At 35.8% G+C, this 19,736-nt stretch overlaps 2 protein-coding genes, 2 long non-coding RNA genes and 1 pseudogene across 5 annotated transcripts; 1 reads left to right on the top strand and 4 right to left on the bottom strand.

The window, feature by feature from the left end:
* The first annotated feature begins 961 nt into the window (after positions 1 to 961).
* LOC125477932 lies at positions 962 to 7,945 on the top strand. Of its 2 annotated transcripts, none has more exons than XR_007258785.1 (4): positions 962 to 1,330; positions 2,419 to 2,768; positions 2,875 to 2,962; positions 7,630 to 7,945. It is a non-coding gene; the product is annotated as an uncharacterized LOC125477932 (long non-coding RNA). The 2 variants fall into 2 exon arrangements; XR_007258786.1 differs by having other exon boundaries at positions 2,413 to 2,768.
* LOC125477928 (cell wall / vacuolar inhibitor of fructosidase 1-like) lies at positions 4,113 to 5,075 on the bottom strand. Its single transcript, XM_048585447.1, has one exon. The coding sequence runs from the start codon at positions 4,790 to 4,792 to the stop codon at positions 4,235 to 4,237; it is 558 nt and encodes a 185-aa protein (XP_048441404.1). The 5' UTR covers positions 4,793 to 5,075; the 3' UTR covers positions 4,113 to 4,234.
* A 266-nt stretch (positions 7,946 to 8,211) lies between the features above and the next one.
* Positions 8,212 to 10,427, bottom strand: LOC125478124 (annotated as a pseudogene).
* A 4,488-nt stretch (positions 10,428 to 14,915) lies between these two features.
* LOC125477933 lies at positions 14,916 to 16,775 on the bottom strand. Its single transcript, XR_007258787.1, has 2 exons — positions 16,125 to 16,775; positions 14,916 to 15,245 (listed from the first exon to the last, which is right to left on the bottom strand). It is a non-coding gene; the product is annotated as an uncharacterized LOC125477933 (long non-coding RNA).
* A 2,071-nt stretch (positions 16,776 to 18,846) lies between these two features.
* LOC125477931 (cell wall / vacuolar inhibitor of fructosidase 1-like) lies at positions 18,847 to 19,440 on the bottom strand. Its single transcript, XM_048585449.1, has one exon. It carries the CDS (start codon positions 19,402 to 19,404, stop codon positions 18,847 to 18,849), a length of 558 nt encoding a protein of 185 aa, XP_048441406.1. The 5' UTR covers positions 19,405 to 19,440.
* Between the last annotated feature and the right edge of the window lie 296 nt (positions 19,441 to 19,736).

Genomic DNA, 19,736 nt, shown 5'->3' with positions numbered 1-19,736 from the left:
AAAGGGGTCATTAAAACTACTTATTGATAAATGCTTCATTGTTTGCACTGAGCATTGCTCTTTTCATCATTCCATTGCAGAAGAAAGATCTGACTCCCCGTGCTTGATGTCTTCCTTCAAGCTACTGAAGAGTTGGACACCAGTTCGCAATACTATGCTGACTTGATTTGCCCTATGCTTTTAGAAACAATATAATAAAAGGTAGCTTTTAGAGCGATCTTCTAATGAGAGAAATACTAATTTATTATTTGATTCCTTGTCTTCCAGTGGATATTGGTCTTTTGATTTGTTTTGCCAACTCACATCTAAACAGAAATGTTAGTAATTATGTGCAATTTGTGTGTTCCGCTTCTGTCTGTCTGATTGCAGTTTTACTTCATTTTGTTTTTTTTTTTTTGGGAGAAAAATCCTATTGCTCTTTTGTCTCATGAACCTCATCTTCACATTTTTTTTTTCATCCCATCCCAATGTACAAATTTTTGTCTTGTTAGTTGCCTGCGGGATGGCCATTACTTGTGATCATTCAACATAAGAGACCAAATATGTGCCTATCAATCGTTTGGTGTTAAATGTGCAAGAATGCAGTTGACATATTCATCATTTGATTCTAGGTTGAGTTGTGCACTTTCGTGTCTTTTATAGTAATTAATTTATTAGTTGAAAACATTGTACTTTGAGGAGGCAAGTAAAGCTTTGTGGAGCTGCGTGGGTATGATATGCTTTTTTTTGGTGATTTGGCTGGATACTATTGCTAGAAAATTGGAGGAATAGTTAGGATTAGTGCAGTGGCCTTGACGGATAAACTGAAGCTTTGGACGTTGTAACTGTAAGCATTGCGCCTGAATTGAGATAGTCCTTTCATGATACATTGATCAGACTGGGTGCAGTTAGCCGATCTTTGGAGTTTTGATGCCGGTGATTGGAGCAGTTTTTTTTCTTTGACTTTTGTAGTTTTTACTAGATGGGGGACATGTTGTTAACTGCTGGAAACTATTTTTATAACTCTTCTAACTCTTGTACTAGTAAAGTCTTAATGTCTCTAAAATGGACAGGTGACCATCGGATTTCCTTAGCAAATATAATCTTGGATTTATCCAGATACAACAACTTGGATTAGAAGCCCAAATAAAGCTCAAAAAGGGTGAATGGGCTTTGGATGTTGTTCTGGAGAAATCTGTTGTCAAGCAAAGCGGTGATGCATGGAGAATTATTCTCGATTCTTGCCTCCCTGTGCTTCACCTAATTGGCACTAGGCGTTCCATCCCGTGTGCTAACAAACAGATTCAAGAAACTATTGGGAGTGTCTTGTGCTTTTGGTCAAGCAGTTCAGGTAAATTGGAGGTTCACAGTTTTCCTTCTTTGTAGTGCGAATCATCTGTATCAGGATTCAGAAGCCATGCTAGCTTTTGTGGTTAATTGTTTATATTATGGGTTGTAGTCGTGCTGTGTATCTTGTTTTATTGGTGTCAAGATAACCTAAATAATTTATTCCAAGCTGTACGTATTGACACTAACTCAAAACTTTGTTAGTCATTTTATGTTTTTGTACAGCTTGAAACTCTTAATTTTAGACATTGACTTAGTTGTCTCCAAGCCAAGTTCATTACTCACTAGTCAATACATCTTCTGTCAAGTGAAAATTGCACTTCATCCATGTGTAAGAAAATATAGGAAAAAACTCCTGATTCTAGAAAGAATGAAAGATTCATCCAATAGGACCAATACCAATCAAGAAGTACACAGGAAAAAATCTGAAATTTAACTCATACAATACCAATTAAATAGTTCCTTGTGTCAAAATCTGCTGTTTGATACTAACTCGCCCTTTTTATCGTTCGTTAACAAGTTCGTATCGCGATAATATTATGTTTAGTGGATCATATTTTGCAGCTGCATTGCTAGGAAATTATCACCTTTACTGTCCAGTAGCTTCTGTGAGTAATAAGCTTCTCTCCCTTCGGAGTGTTTGACTTGCTAGACTTCTGTTGTTCTTCATAGCAATTAATTCTTTGCTTCCGTATTTATTTATTTTCTGGCGGGCATGCTTGATCACATCAGTAAGTGTGTATATTTGTATGTATACTTTATTATACAATGATTTATTTTCTATACTATATTATGTAACCCCTAATTATGGATCGGCCTTTAATTTGAATGATCTTCATTAAGTATGAACCTCCTTTTGAATTTTCAATTTTTCTGTAATTGCGTGGTGTGTTTGTGGTTCCTCCAGCATGCCACCTTCTTTTTTAGGCCTGTATTGTGCATCTTATGTAATTTAACTTTTTTAATTTTCAAGAAAAATTGGATCATATTATACCAACTCTGGCCCTCTGGGTGATATGAGATGCTTATCCTACTTTCGTATTAAGAATACATTTTTGGATTGATTACGCGCTGGAAATTTTGAAGGAGCAGCTTATCCTCCTGGCAAATAGCATGACGTGCTGGAAATTTTGTCGGCTTAATTCTAGTGGATATAAAGCACTATCTCGAGCATTGAATATTTAAGTAGCATTTACAGAAGCAACATGTTTTGTGAGTAATTGAATTCTTTTGCCTAATTCTGTGAGTGGCATGTACCTTTAGTTCGTGGTTAGATTAACTACAGTCACAACTAATTGTAGTTTCATTACACCATGAAAGGTGCTGAAAAGTGCCACATGGACATGGATTCTTTGTCAAGCATAGTTGCATCCTGTTCATGAGGTAAACATGTTGCTGTTGGTAGTGGATCCAGGTTTGATATCCTGTGGGACACGAGAGAGGTAAATATGATTTTTAACATACTTGTGGCTTTTCTCGGTTGTATGGAGTAGTTTAATCTGCTGCTGGAATTCCGTGCCATTTAATTTAAATATTTTTTCTTTTCAGGGAGGATTGAATCAAGAGGGTGGACTCGATGTTTTCAACTTTCTGCATATGGTGAGCACAAAATTGATGTTTCGGAAGCTCACATTAGGTAAGACTTCATATTTTTATTGTTTTAGTGATTTTGACGACATTGATAATTATTTAATCTTGCTTTTGATGCGTTATTCAAGCTTCTATGTACGTATTCATCTTTTGGGGATTACAGAGATTACATGAAGAATTAAACACTTCAAATTATCATCAAATATTAAAAATAGACGACACGTGAAAATTATCATCAAATATTAAAAATAGACGACACGTGACACACCCCGACCAAAATCAAGGTGTGACAGCCAGCACGCCTTGATTTCGGTCAGGGTGTGTCAACATGGGTTTTAATGGTGGTATTGAAAACAACCCACGTATGCTTTAAATCCCAGGCGGCATCTTTTGTCAAAATTCTAGTGGACATTTTTTGTCCAAATTAAAAACTTTATGAGATTTGAGAAATGTGGGGTGTATAGAAAATATGGGATGCATGTAGAAAAGGTAAGGTGTATATTAAGAATGTGGGGTGTGAGGGTATTATGGGGAAATATGTGGGGTGTATTAAGATAATTTTTAATTGAAAAAACAAATGTGTATTAAGTATGTGGGGTTTATTCAACAATTTGTGGGGTGTTAATATAATAAGCCTATAAAAAAACTGATTTGACTGAAAAGTATACAAAACTAATTCTGCATGTATTTTAAACTAATTCTGTAAAAATGGTCGATAATAGGTTGGACGAATTCTAGAAATAAAGGATACAAATTGATTCTGATAATTTCGAAAGTAAACCTACAAAAATGGTCGATGAGGATTGAGCTGATGACACACACACTAATTTCTTTAAAGTTGTATGGGCTGTGCTATAATAATAAACATAATTGTTTAGGGTATGACTGATATTTTAACAAATTGTTTCCATATTTTAGGTTATTGTTTTTGTCTCTCCTAGAAATGTTTAAAAACTAGGGGAGTGGAAATATTTATTTATTTTTGTCTCCATATGTAAGGCTTCCAAAAAATTACTTAAACAAATTACATGCCGTTTACCAAAGAAAATAAACAAATTAAATGTCTACCCTAATAATACGTAACACGTATATCAGAGATTTGGTGGCGTGATTTTGTGAACAACCTAAATTTATTGATATCTTTTATCCTATATGGCATTATATTCCAAATTGTTAGGGGATTTTAAAATTTTCAATTATTGAAATGACCACATAGATCAAATAATTGACGCTATCAAATTAGAAGTAGTTAACAAGAAATGCAATCCTTGATTATTATATCAAATTTATTATTCTCTTATGATAAGAGAAGAATACATCAGGAGCGCAATACTTTGGCAATTGCTGCAGCCACATAAGCGACATCATGGAGAGCTTGGCTTTTGTCTTTGAAAGGACTGCCGCCGGAAAAACCTCTTTCGCATGAATCTGCGTTTGCGACGACATTAGTCATGCCTAGCTCTACTGACTTGTAATCATCTTTAGGGAAAGCTTCAACGGCTTGAGGAATATCAAGTTGAAAAATATCGTCGTAGTTAAATCCGCAATTTCTTGCGGGTGTATTTCCCGGCTCTCTATCGATCAGCTCCTCGACTCGGAGATTAGCTTCGTGTGCCTTAGCCCTAACTGCATCAACCATTATGATGCCTAAGCCTTTGACATCTGCTTTGGCGCTTCGAGGGTCTGATTGAAGTGTAGAGACGCAAAGATCGGGATATGGTGTTTGGTTGCATGTTTGTGCGATCAGATTGGCATCCATTGGAAAGAAGACCGTCAGCTTGTTGCAGTGGCTAGTTGGAAGAAAGACAACTAGACAAACAATTTGAATGAGAAATATCAGTGTTTTTCTTGAAGGAGAGTTCGAATTATTCTTCATCTTTTATTTTTCTGGTGCGCACAGAAAATAGGGTACACCTTAGGACTCCGGTATTTTGTGGTTAGCTTATAGAATATGGGGGGTATATATAACAATACAGGAAGGCTAAACTAGGATAGAAATCTTATCACATCAAAACCCAATCAGAGTTATGTCAACATAATTCCTTAAAAGTTAAAACAATGAAACCTAAATTTTAATAAAAGGAAGCATTTTTGCTCACCACCATGACTATAATGTATGCTCACCATACACCTAATCAATTGACATGTGTCCTTTCACCTAACTCTAGTTAACTTTCACATTAAATTTTACTTTTTAAATTTTGAAAAAAAATAAAAATTAACCAAGGTTAAGTGAAAGGAGACGTGTGAATTGATTAGGTGTATGGTGAGCATACACTATAGTTTATGGTGGTAAGCAAAAATGCACCCTTTATATAGAGAGTAAATCAATCGGATTTTTGTACACAAGGTTTGGTGAGCTAGCTAGGACAGGTGATTTTCTTTTGAAAATAAGTATGATATTCATTAATCAAGTAGAACACGTACAAAGAAAGGGGATAGGGTGCTAACAATGTGTCTCGATAAAAATCTTGCCGGGATTTCAACCTAGTCAAAGGGAAAAAAATAACGTCCCGCACCAAATTAAGTGGCAAGACTTTTTTTATTATCAATATGTGGTTCTTCTATTTGTTAGGATTAATTATATGTGTCATGTCATTGAATAAATTAAAATAAAGGGCCCCCTTGAGCCTAAGGATCAAAGGATATGGGCCGTTGAAATTTGATTCAACGTCTATAATTATTATAATTTTTAAAAGTCCCCTCCATTTGTAGCCGTTGGATCAAATTTCAACAACCCCAATCTTTTGTTCAGGAGGCTCAATTTAATTGGGTCTGGAGGGGATCCAATTCCATTTCTTTCTAAGAACTTGTCCAATCTCCATCCCTTCGGCACTCCACAAGAGTAAAAGAATTTAGGGCTTGTTTTGTAAGCTAGATGAGATTGGCCCTTAGAGTTAAGATTGGTAGGGATTTGTTAAGCCTTGAATCCCAATCCATTGTTTGGGGAAACACTAAGCTGGATGAGACTGAATTGGACTTAAATCCAGTCCATTGTTAGTAGATGACTGGATTGGACATAAAAAAGGAATTGGATCTCCTTTGGACCCAATTGAAGTGAGCCTCCTGAGTAAAGGATCTAGGCCATTGAAATTTGATCCAAAGGCTGCAAATAGGGGGCCTGTAAAAGTTCTAATAATTGAAGTCGTTTGATTAAATTTTCAACATCCCGTATCTCTTGATCCTTAGGCTCAGTTTAATTGGATCCGGAGGGGGTCCGATTCTGAAAGAAATAATATGATTATAAACGATATTCAAATTTTTACAACTTCTTGTACAAGTGTGGATCACATTTGGAGGTTTTGCCGTATTTTTCAAAGTTAGAATTGCAATATGGAAGCAAGTGATAAATTCTACTGGTAATTTGGGCATTATCTTTCAATTTATTGCGTTCGAGTTCAATTTTTTTTTTTTTTTTAAATAAAGTTTAGACCAGACATTTTCGCTTGTAATAAAAAAAGTACGATATTAAAAATCATATTTTGAGCTTTAAATGACTCGAGCGGGTCTTTGAAGATCAAGCTCTAGCCCTTTTTGGTGAATAAATATTGTTTTGGTTACAAGAGAAGCTAAAAGGAAGGATAGTTTAATTAAAATGAAAAAAAATAAAGAGAGTGAGAGAGAGAGGAAGGATAGGGAGAGAGAGAGAGGAAGGATAGAGAGAGAGAGAGAGAGGAAGGATAGATTCGTAATCTTAAAAATCAATTGCTACTTACAAGGCTACAAGCCTCCACTTTTAAGTGAAACCAACAAAGAACAATAAAACTAGGAGGTTTCTCGAAACAAATAAATCATGACCTATTGACTGATATATCGATTTTGGAGGCATTAGCAAGAATTTCATTTGTTTTTATCCCTTGAATAATCACCGAAGTAGTACAACCACAAATCATTTTGTCATTCATATTTATAAAATAAATCGACGGTGTTACCAGATAATATATTTATATGAGCTATTTATTTGTCAATATGATTGTTTTTCTGTATGTTCCCAATATAGTTGGAGTTCTAAAATCTCTTTTAGTATGATAGCCTTCAAGTACGCATGTAATTATCCAACACCCAAACAGGATGTGCATAATCTGCTAGTATTTGTAGTAATTTTTAATTTCTTTTGCGGTTTTGATTGTGCATTCTTTATAAGAGTATTTTTTTAATATAGTAAGTATAAGATGGACAAAATCTTTGGAATGCTTATGACAATTAGCTATATACACAAATAATAAGAATTTAAATTTAGGAATTTCCAAACAAAGAAAAAAACTTAAACAAATTAAGTGCCGTTGACCACAAAAATTGAAAACAATTAAATGTCTACCCAATTAATCAGTAAGCAGCCATATGGGGGATTTTTTTTATATATGATTTCCGGAGGCATTTAAAAGTTGAAGAGGTTTACAAAGGTGCTTGGTAAATGCTTTTGAAGGTTTTTATGTTGTTTCAAATTTCACCTGAACGAGAGAACATGTCATTTTTTTGGCTGTTATCAACGGTTGAGATGTTTAAGAGGTAGCAATGAACTCACAGTAAAAGTGTGTTTCATTTTTGTATAGAGCAAAGACCGAGTTTGAATGTGATGAAGGATACCGACCATGGTGAATGAGCAGTGTGTGCCATTTTTTCTAGCAAGCATAATTAGGAACCATGTTAAAATAGATTATGAAGATAAATAGCACTATTTCATTATTAATGGCTACTTTCAATAATATGCAGTCCTCTGATGGACTCCCTACACCTCCACAAAAACCCACTTTCTTAGCATTCATATGAGATTCAAAAGGGAGAAACCGAAAACGGTGGATTGCAGTTTGGGTAACAAAAGACCTGGAAGCAGATGCAAATTGATACAACCAGAGGACTGCATTGCCTTGATCAACATTTGTATGGTGGATCCATGATTGGTTGTAAATTGGTAAAACCAAGCCGTGTAAATGGAAATTTATTGAACACCCCCAGTATTTAGTAAATCAAAAAATGATTAGTGAAATTTTGTAGACATTGTCATTCATCGTAAAGAAGAAAAGATAAGGAAGAGAGGTTTAAATATACAGACTGATTATACTGAAAACTATACAAACTGATTATACTAAAAAGTATACAAAACTGATTATACATGTTTTTGAAACAGATTCTGGAAAGAAAATTTTTTATTTTTATCGAGGATGGGTTTGATTGATGGCATGTATGTAGTTTTGTTAAATATATACAAAATGACTCTACTACAGGTATATAAACTGGTTCTTCTAAAAGGTATACAAAACTGATTCATATCTGAAACTGATTTCGTAAAAATAGTTAGATGAGAGGTTGGACTGATGACATATATATAATTTTGTTAAAAATACATATACAAATTGATTCTATTGAAATTATACAAATTAATCTTATTAAAAAGTACACAAAATTGATTCTACGTATATTTGAAATTGATTCTTTAAAAATAGTCGAAAATGGATTGAAGTGATGGCATGTGTGTAGTGAGCACACACACACCTTTGAAGATCCATTATCAATGTAGCCAAAGCTCTGATCAAGATCAGAGAGTCCAAGAAACTCATCTATACAACGCTGTGGAACAGTCCCAACTGCAGAACCCCCAGTAAACGACATCCCCCCGGCAACACCGGGCAGCGCCGCCTTGCACTTCACCGGTAATGGGTTTTGTGTTTTACATCCAGGCCCAGACCCAGAACGTGACTTCAGAGTAGAATAAGACGCACCAACACCAACAACCACCCCATAACCATCGCCGGAATCCGACTGAGCCGGCTCAGGTCCAACCTTGATTCCGGTAAGCAAAAACCTACGGTGAGCTGATACAAAGCTATTGGCTGTGTGAATGGCAACATCACATTTTCTACAGAGCAAAGCTCGATATTCTAAGCAGAAAAATTATCCAACCGCCTCTTGCAAATCATCATCTAAAAAATTAAAGCAAAACCCAATTCGAATTTTGTGTTTTTACGATCAAATTCCTCAACTTTTTCGTTGTGGGATTTGAATCATTGAAGTTTACCTCGCAGATATCGCATTTGGGTATGTGGAAGCAGGGTCGGTCCTAAGTTTTTTGATGCCATGTGCGAAAGCTCAAAATGTGCCATCTTTTAATACGGAAACATATGTTATAAAAAAATTATATAACGAGGGCTGAAACCCAGTCGAAGTTGGGGGGCTAGGCCCTCACGCCCAAATTATATTACTTGAGAAAATATACAACGGAGGGAACATAGTAACTAAACCCTAACAATCAAAAGTACAATCATATACAACCACTCCTAGCAAAGCTCCTTGAAATTTCAACCTTTACGAAATTATTTTCTGCCATTTTTTGAAGCAAAATTATCAATTATATCATCATACTCCAAACCTTCAATCTCATCATTTTCAATGCATAAGATCACTCATCCATTTAACCTATCTTGATTCATAGTGGTCCGCAAATAAGATTTTAATAATTTCAGTTTTGAAAAACTTCTTTTTTGCAGATGCCACAGTCATGGGTACAGTCAACAATTACGATAAGCAATCAAGAAATTAGGAAACATGTCAATTTTTTTTACAAAGTTTGCTATTTCCATGGATGTCCAAGGGTTATTAAAGAGAAATGCTTCTTCAGGTAACATCATTTGTAAAACCTGTAATTCGGAACATAAATCGGCTCCATCTATATCCATGGTATTTTCATGTTTCAAATGTGCTTCAAGATTCATAAAATTTTCTTTTAGCTCTTGATCATCCGATGAAATTAACTTCGGTGCATCACACAAGAAGCCAAAAATATATTTAAAAGCCTTTAATTGTTCAAACCCATGTTTCATATAATTCTATGTCACTTGCAAAATTTTATATTAAATTTTGAATTAATAATTCAAATTTTAAACTTAGTTTACCTCAAAACTCAAAAGGGTTGGTGAATGCACTGAATGAAAAGGACCTGTTGGGCTTGCCGACTTGGAAGCTGCAGCGCAGCAGCTTGCAGTGAGTTTTGAGGGTTAAATTGCTGCACTTGCAGCCAATGGATAGGAGAAAAGGACAGAGACGGCAGGTAGGGCAGTGGGGAAAGTGGGAAACAAGGTAGGGGTGGGGAATCGGGAAAAAGAAGGATATGTTTGGAACTTAGGGTTAATTGGGGACAAGTGGTCCCTCTTATGTTTTTGTTTTTTTTTTTTTAATGACCCAAAACCTAAGCCCGTTCAACTTTTTTGTCAAACTTGGGCTCTTGCTTTCCAGCCCCTATTTTAGGCTTTGGATATTTTTTTTTTTTATACCTAGTTATGTGGATTTTTATTTTTTGGTGCCCTTTTCAATTTTGGGCCCCAGACCACTGCCCTGGTAGCATTGGGCCTGGGCCGGGCCTGGTGGGAGGAGGACAGAAGAACCTTCTAGTGCTTGCTCGCGAGCTTGTTCGCTTTGTGAACATGCTCGTTGCACGCCCAACAGAGAGCCGCCTCGTCGGCGCAGCAGAGGACATTCACCTTCGCTGCCTCGCAGACGTTGTACTATATCTTCATCTCTCTCTAAACCCTTCCAAAATCTTTGCTTTTGTGAGTTATTTTGGTGTCTCTCTCTCTGTCTCTACAGTTGAAGGATGAGGAGCGAGAGTGAAAAATGAGACAGCGAGCAATTTCAAGGTGACACGTGGAGGGTTTTAACAAGTGTCGTGGCTTAGGAGGCCGCCGTTGCTTTGCAACTGTAAATTGGATGATATTTCTGTTTACAAATGTCTTTAGGAGCTCAACTGACACTGCGTTCCGAGAAACAAAAATTGACAACTTCATGCGGGTCGGGTTTTGATTGGCTTTTATCTATTGGGTTTGAAAGTTGAACTAGCAAAACGGGTTTGGACAAGTCGGTTGTAATTTGGATGAATTAGCCAATTCTGTTTCAACATGTTATTTTAAAGTGATGTGAGTGTGGCTAAATTGATTAGAACAAATGCACTCCCTTTATATATTAACTGAAAGTATTGCGGAAAACGCTTTTTTATAACACAACGGTGTTTTTTTTTTATACTTTTTTATATTAGTTTTAGTTCAAGTTGGAATGAAATAACAATCATCCTCATACTAAATTTTAAATTGTTGTTTTCGGATTTAGGTAACTTGTCCCACAACATAAACACCACCCGAATCCACAAAACGACGGCCTAGTTTTGAAAGGACACCGGCCGGAGTAAGTAGGCAATATATGGAGGGTACCAAAATTAATGAGAGGGCTCACTCAAGGACTGGCATTGTTTGGTATGGGATGGTATAAGCCTGGCAAATAGGTCGTGTCTGTCGTGTTTGTGTAACATCTGTTATCTTAACGGGTCATGTCATGTCACACCCGTTATTTTAACGGGTCCTTAACAGGTTGGGTCACTTGACTCAAAGGGTAAAGTGACCCAACCCCTTATGACTTGTTAAGAAAAAAATATGTTTCTTCTTAAATTTGCACATACCACACATTGCCACATAAATATTACTTCAAAACATTAAAACACATTTGTCGTTTAAGTACTACATCTACACTCGAAAATAAGAGTCTAATAAAAAAACATTTATATACTGCTAGTCTATTACAAAATATTAAATGTGCAAGAATATGCAAAATGAAAAGAGTTTTTGTTTTCAAGGTTGTGAAGCCTTTTTCAAAAATTTAAATGTTGCCAATGGAACTCAAAGCTTGCATGTTAGAGTGAATGAAAGAGAAGAGAAGGATAGCCTCCAACCTGATGCACAATGGATGACTGAGATTAAATCTCAGCCGGTCCAATAGTCACCAATTTTTTTAATTTAATTTAATATATATATATATATATATATTTATTATAGTTTTTAGGGGTATAAAATTGTTAAATTAATATATATATATAATTATTATAGTATTTTTTTAGGGTTATAAAATTATAAAATTAATATTTTTCTTCTTGTGTATCGTGTTACTCGCGTGTACCCGAACCAACCCGTTATCTTAACAGGTGCTTATTGAGTTACCCGATAACGACCCAATTCGTTATCGTGTCGACCTGAACACCTATTAATTTTGTGTCATTTTGTGTCAGGTTATTGGATTGTATTAGAAATTGTCAGGCCTAGGATGGTACACCTTTCTTGGCAAAACCTTAATGAGATGAGATGTAGGAACTAATTAAGGGTAGGTGTCCATATTGAAAGGATTATTGAGGCTATAAAGCCTTATTTAATCTTATCTGTTATTTGTACAATCGCATAATATAATCTATATAGGAAGCAGTAATTTTTCATGAATAATTAGCTCTCTGGGCATTACGTGTGATGAACAATTTATATGAAACATGTGTATTGGTATGTGCGGTTTTGTTTAATAATGCAATGTTATATGAAAAGAACTTAAATATGCTATTTCATTAATGAACTTGACCGCTACTTGATGACACACATATTTTATATAGGTTGTTCTCCTAGGCATGATAAGGTGACTTGTTGCTTTCTTTCAAGCAAGGTCGATTTGAAATTTTGATCTTTGGAAAATGTTCACTTACTTGAATGAAAGTAAAATAAATGACGCTCATATCTAATATACTTGAAATCTGAATGTGCAAAAATATGAATGAGGATCCTTTGCGGATTCTTTTTGTGAGGACCTTGAGGATTCTCTAATCACGTCCGTTCATCACATATCATGCGATCAGTTTTCGTCAGGTACTATTTATATTCAATTTTAAATTAAAAAAAATTATAATGATTTTTTACCGCACAATGTACGATGAACGAACGTGATTGGAGGATTCGGAGAGGATCCTCCTTCCAAAAATATCACATTGACACACCTTTAAACGTTGAGATGTTTTTCTGTTTGACTATAAAAAATTAAAAATGAAATATTAAACGACTCCTTAGTGTTTATCGAAATTTGAAGAAGTAAAACTGATTCATGAATGATTGAACGAGATCAAATCGTGCTTGTTGAACTCAGTTAGTTCTAACCACGAGCTGGTGGCCTATTGATAAAAGGTGAATTACGAGGTTTCCTTAAAACTGAAAACTAGAGGTCTCGAGTTCGAAACCCGTTGCTGGTGTGGAAGCCAAATTTGTGGTCAGGAGAAGGTTGAAATGCATTTGTAAGTTTTCCCGACCCTCTAAAGGGGTAGATAACCATGGCTTACCACTAGTTGTCCTTCTTAAAAAAAAATAAAAAAAAATAAAAACTCAGTTAGTTCTATGATGCGGTAGAGGCTCGTGATCCATCATTTTGGCAGGAATTTACTTCCGAAATCACTTGAGATATTCGGTAGGTTGTGCCGAACAGAAACAGAACCTTCGGTGCTGGGCTAAGACAGAGTTGAGAGTTTGGGCTCGAGTCAGCCCATTACTTCACATTCATATTAACCCGACCCGAGTCTCATATCTCGACGGGTATTTTTCTTTCGAATCAGAAGCCTTACGCGCACCAGTCATCCCGGCAGCAAGAACATTTCCCGCCAAATCTGTTCCCAAACCTCTAGGGTTTCTCTTCACTTCTTTCTCTGCGTCCTCTTCGAATAGCTGTAACTTCATCTTTCCGATTGGAAGAGGCGAAAAAGAACAAAGAAATTTTCAACTTTTGCGGTAAATCTCTCTAAAGTATTACAATTTCGAATTTCATCGCCAGTTTATTCTCTGTCATCTGTAATTTTCGATTTCGTTTACTTTTGGGCGTTTCGGGAAGATATTCGTACGAATCGGAGAGACGACTGAGTTGGACGAGCGGAACATCACGATCGGACGGTTTGTAGTTTGATAGCTGAAGATTTTGTTCCGAAATCCTCGGCATCAAGGCTTTGGAGCAAGATTTTGGTTAACGATCAGGTCTGATTCTCTATAAAAAAAATTATAAAAAAGGTTAACAACTCTCTTTTCACTGTTTGGTTGCTGAGAAAATGTTAAAAAGCAAAGGAACCTGCGTATATTAAGCATTGCTTATTTATCGATGAGGAAATGGAAATCATATTGTCACTGACATAAACTAGTCAAGATCCTTGAGATATGCGTTGCTGACTACCATGTTTTGTATGCCCCAGATATGCCGGTGCATTAGATTTTGTCTTTGAAGGTTGAAATGAGATGGAATGCATGTTGGCGAGAACTGGAAGGGCGAGCAGTTTCTACCATGTGGCCACCTTTTGTGTATCCTGTGGAGAGGAAGATTTTTCCTCGACATTTGTGTAACTTTAACTTTCTTGTAGAACTACGGTTGTTGTATGTATGAATATTAATTTCCTTAACAGTGTGAAAAGGCACAGAGGATGCTGGCAAGATCCTTGGCAGTGACGGTGCGTGTCCCGTTTGTTATCAAGTGCTCTCTAAGAGGTAAGAAACTCTATTGATCTATTCGTCAAGCTATAATATGACATATTTTCTTTATTAACGATTGTAACTATATGCACTGTGTGGAATAACTACTGAAGACAAAATTTGGTCTGTTTCTAGCATCAATGCTTGCTGCAGAATCATTTTTTGCTCAGCGACTAGTTGAGCAATTCTTGACAGAACCGAAGATTCAAGCGATAATATGACAGTTCCTGCCACCAATAAAACTTTGTGTTTTGAATAGAAGCACTTTGGCAAACCTATTTCCTACTTACATATAGCAGTTGCATTATTTTCATTTTACCCATCTCATTTGGCTTTCCTCTTGGCAGTCATATGAAAGTTTTTGATATCAATCCAAATAACGAATGGTATGGGTAAGCAAGCACTCACTGACTAGACCTAGCTTGACTTCATACCCTATATTACTTTTCCTTTTGCGTTTGTAGCTTCTGTTTCCTTTTGATAACGTTCACAACATATTCTGTTTCAGATGGCCATGATTGGAGTGTCTCCACAGATATGTATCCTTTTATATTTTGTCTGCAATTGAATAATCCGATCCGGTGATTGGTGCATTTCTTCATAGGAGGAGTGATGGAACTTGATTAGGTTTTTATCGTATTATATTCAATGTGTTGTATAGGGACAATGGACAGGACAATCCCTTTACAGTATTCCTAGTAATGAAGAGTGCACACAAAAGTGTCATGTTCTACATTGGCCAAAGGGAATTGGAAATGCAGTACAAGATGAACAGAATACAAGCTCAGTATCGGCAGAAATTTGAAGCAATGCAAGAAAAGTCTGGTGAGAAAATGGAACAGCTGCATGCTGCGTACCAGAAAATGGGGAAAAGGTGCCAAATGAATAATGATGGAACAAGAAATTGAGAGCTTGTCCAAGGATAAGCAGGGGCTGCAGGAAAAGTTTTCAGAGAAACCCTGGTCTTTTTTCCATACCTACTGATACTAATTCCCGAGGAATATAGTCCCGTGATTGAGGCCTTGATACCACCTGCAAAACTAGGGATAAAAATACTTAAAAATACTTACAAAAGTATAAGGTTGTCGTAGTATAGTAGCTCAAGTAAGCCTGTTTTCCACAGGGATTGAATGAATAATTTATGTTTAAAACCAACTCTTAATTAATTATTGAAAACAAAGTTTGGAAAATGTTGATTCTGGAATTTAATATAATAAAAACGAATTTTACATTTAATAAATAAGTATAACTCAATATAGTGTCACTAATACATAAATCGAGACACACGTCATCATGGTAAGCCCATTAAGCTCCATGAAATATCAACAACACTTTAAGATAAACAACACGCTAGAATAATTCGGGCTAATTGACTAAAAAGTCAACCGTCAATCAAGGTAGAGGGCACGGTCCACAACCCTAGTAATCTAATCCCGAAGATTCGTCTATCAGATTTCTGATTCGTAATTTCCCAAGAGTCTCTTTAATTTTCTAGAACAGTATCTTAAAATTTCGGAATGATCCAACGATCGGATCTCTGCTGATCACTAAAATTACGTGGCTGCCCATGTTTAGTTTTACAAACTTAGGAAACCAATCTGGAAAGATCTGTATGTCAGATTCCCAATCCATCAATTCCTAATATCCTCAAATATTACGTACTATAACACACTAAAAGTTTGGTCTAGATCTAGCGGTCGGAACGTCAATGCATATAATGATCAAGTGGCAGTCTCCATTGAAACTATGTTCAAACAATGAGATTTCGTCAATCGAACTTCACATATGAAATTGGGTTATAAGGTTAGGGGTACCTCGATCCAATCCCGACTCGCTGGAAAATTCAACTAATTTAAAAAATTATCAAATTTTACAGAATTGTATATCTCAATGAGGGAGAAATTTTCATACCTGGGCCGAAATCCAATTCGGCGGGGAAGTGGCCTGAAAATGCCTCGATCCGCCGAAAACCCTAGAAATGGGTGCACATCAATTCGTCTTCTCTGGTGCTCCACCGCCACCAAACTTGTTTGGGATTTGTTCCTGGCCTCGAGAGGAGTGGTTTGGTGGTGGTTGTCGGAATTTGCAGAATCGACGGTTCTCCGTCGGAACACCCACGGAATCGGCGACTTCCGTTCTTCATTAAATCGGGGTCAATTTGACTGGGGTTTTTTTTTATGTAAATGGAAGAGGAGAGGTCGAGGAGGGATTTCCAGGAAGTGGCCCGGTGCAATTCGCCCGAAATTGGCCAGAGAAAGCGTCGGAAAACAGGGAACCCGCCGGGTCGGGTTGCGTGTCAAAAAAAAGTCTGGGTTGGGTGGTTTTTTTCTCCTCCTTTTCCCTCCTTACTTCTCTTTCTCATTGGTCACCTCACATTCCTCCCTCTTTTTCTGATTGGGTGCCCTTTCACCCACTGCCATTTGGCATATTCTTTTTTTGGTTTTTTTTTTTGGGCGGGGATTGCCCAGTCAATGTGATTGTTTTTCTGTATGTTCCTATTGGAGTTGTAATTGTGCAGTCTTTATAAGAGTATTTTTTTTTTTTATATATAAATATTGTAAGTTTGAGGTGGACAAAATCTTTGGAATACTTATAACAATTAGCTATGTAGGCACGCATGAATAGTAAGAATTTAAATTTAGGAATTTCCAAACAAAGAAAAAAACTTAAACAAATTAAATGCTGTAGACCACAAAAATTAAAAAAATTAAATGTCTACTCAATTAATCCGTAAGCAGCCATATAGGGGATTTTTTTGACATATGATTTCCGGAGGCATTTAGAAGTTGAAAAAGTTTACAAAGGTGCTTGGGTAAATGCTTTTGAAGGTTTTTATGTTGTATCAAATTTCTCCTGAACAAGAGAACATGGTATTTTTATGGCTGTTATCAATGGTTGAGATGTTTAAGAGGTAGCGACGAACTCACAATAAAAGTGTGTTTCACTTTTGTAAACAGCACAACCGAGTTTGAATGTGATGAAGGATACCGATCATGGTCACTAAACTCGCCTAAACCAGTGAATTAAAATGCTAGCATTTATGCATGGGACCTTGGGTTCAAAAGGGAGAAACGGAAAATGGTGGATTGTAGTTTGGGTAACAAAAGACCTGGAAGCAGATGCAAGTTGATACAACAAGAGGACTGCATTGCCTTGATCAACATTTGTATATATGATGGGTCCATGATTGGTTGTAAATTGGTAAAACCAAGCCGTGTAAATGGAAATTTACTAAACACACCCAGGATTTAGTAATCAAAAGATGATTGGTGAAATTTTGTAGACATTGTCATTCATCGCAAAGAAGAAAAGATAAGGAAGAGAGGTTTAAATATAAGAACTGATTATACTGAAAACTACACAAACTGATTCTACTAAAAACTATACAAATTGATTATACTAAAAAGTATACAAAATTGATTCTACATGTTTTTGAAACAGATTCTGGAAAAAAAAAATTATCGAGGATGGGTTTGACTGATGGTATGTATATAGTTTTGTTAAATATATACAAAATGACTCTATTGAAACTATATAGACAAATTCTTCTGAAAGGTATACAAAACTGATTTTGCAAAAATAGTTGATGAGATGTTGGACTGATGACATATATATAACTTTGTTGAAAATTCATATACAAACTGATTATATTGAAATTATACAAATTGATTTTACTAAAAAGTACACAAAAGTAATTCTACATATATTTGAAACTGATTCTGTAAAAATGGTCGAAGATGGGTTGAATTGATGGCATGTATGTAGTTCTGTTAAAAATATATAAACATATTTTAATAAAACTATACAAACTGATTTGACTAAAAGGTACACAAAACTGATTCTACTTATATTTGAAATTGATTCTAGAAAAATTGTCGAGAACGGGTTGGACTGATGGCAACTATATAGTTTTGTTAAATGTCTACAAATTGATTCTACTAAAACTATAGAAACTAAATCAACTAAAAAGTATACAAAATTGATTATACATGTATTTGAAACTAATTATGCAAAAATAATCAAGGACGGGTTGGACGAATTAAAAAGTAAAAGATACAAATTGATTCTATATATAGTTTCAAAAATGAACCTGCAAAAATAACCTAGGAGGAATTAAGCTGATGACACGCATTGATTTCTTTAAAGTTGTGTGGGCTGGGCTATGTTAGCAAACATATTTATTTGGAGTATGATTGGTATTTTAAAATTTATTTTCATATTTTAGATTGAGCTTGAGGTATTATTGTAAGCTTCTCCTCGAAATGTTTAAAATCCACGGGGTTCCATGAAATATTGTATATATTTTTGCCTCCATATGTAATGTTCCCAAAAAGTTACTTAAACAATTTTGCTTCCGCCAAACAAAATAAACAAATTAAATGTCTACCAAAATAAACCGCACTATATCGGGGATTTGGTGGCATGACCTTGTGAACAACCTAAAATTTATGGACATCTTTTATCCTATACAGCATTGTATTCCAAATTGTAAAGGGATTTTAAAATTTTCAATTATTGAAATGAACACATAGATCAAATATTGACGCCATCAAATGAGAAGTCGCTCTCAAGAAATGCTATTCTTGATTATTATATCAAATTTACTACTCTATCATGACAACAGAAGAATAAATCAAGAGCGCAATACTTTGGCAATTGCTGCAGCCACATAAGCAACATCATGGAGAGCTTGGCTTTCGTCTTTGAAAGGACTGCCGCCGGAAAAGCCTCTTTCGCATGAATCTGCGTTTGCGACAACATTGGTCATGCCTAGTTCTGCTGACTTATAATCATCTTTAGGGAAAGCTTCAACGGCTTGAGGAATATAAAGATGAAAAATATCGGAGTAGTTCAGTCTGCAGTTTGTTGCGGGTGTATTTCCTGGCTCTCTATCGATCAGCTCCTCGACTCGGAGATTAGCTTCCCGTGCCTTAGCCCTAACTGCATCAACCGTTATGATGCCTAAGCCTTTGACATCTGCTTTGGCGCTTCGAGGGTCTGATTGAAGTGTTGAGACGCAAAGATCGGGATATGGTGTTTGGTTGCATGTTTGTGCGATCAGATTGGCATCCATGGGAAAGAAGACCGTCAGCCTGTTGCAGTGGCTTGTTGGAAGAAAGACAACTAGACAAACAATTTGAATGAGAAATATCAGTGCTTTTGTTGAAGGAGAGTTCGAATTATTCTTCATCTTTTCTTTTCTGGTGCGCACAGAAAAATAGGGTAAACTTTAGGACTACGATATTTTGTGGTTGGCTTATAGAATTATGTAAACTTTAGCAATACAGGAAGGCTAAACTAGGATAGAAATCTTATCACATCAAAACCCAATCACAGTTATGTCAACATAATTCCTTAAAAGTTAAAACAAAGAAACCTAAATTTTAATAAAATGACATAAAACAATATCCCTAAATAAATAAAATATTCTCCTTTTTTTCTTTTCGAACCGGATTAATCTACAAGAGCCCAGTATGAGATCTTCATCAATATTAATTGGTGGTGTCACAATCACTTTATATA

The sequence above is a fragment of a genome, unplaced genomic scaffold, assembly GCF_019419815.1.
Source record: "Pyrus x bretschneideri cultivar Hongxiangsu unplaced genomic scaffold, Pyrus_bretschneideri_v1 Contig23, whole genome shotgun sequence".
Lineage (NCBI taxonomy): Eukaryota > Viridiplantae > Streptophyta > Magnoliopsida > Rosales > Rosaceae > Pyrus > Pyrus x bretschneideri.
Note: the sequence above shows the minus strand (reverse complement) of the source record. Positions and strands in the feature narration are given on the sequence as shown.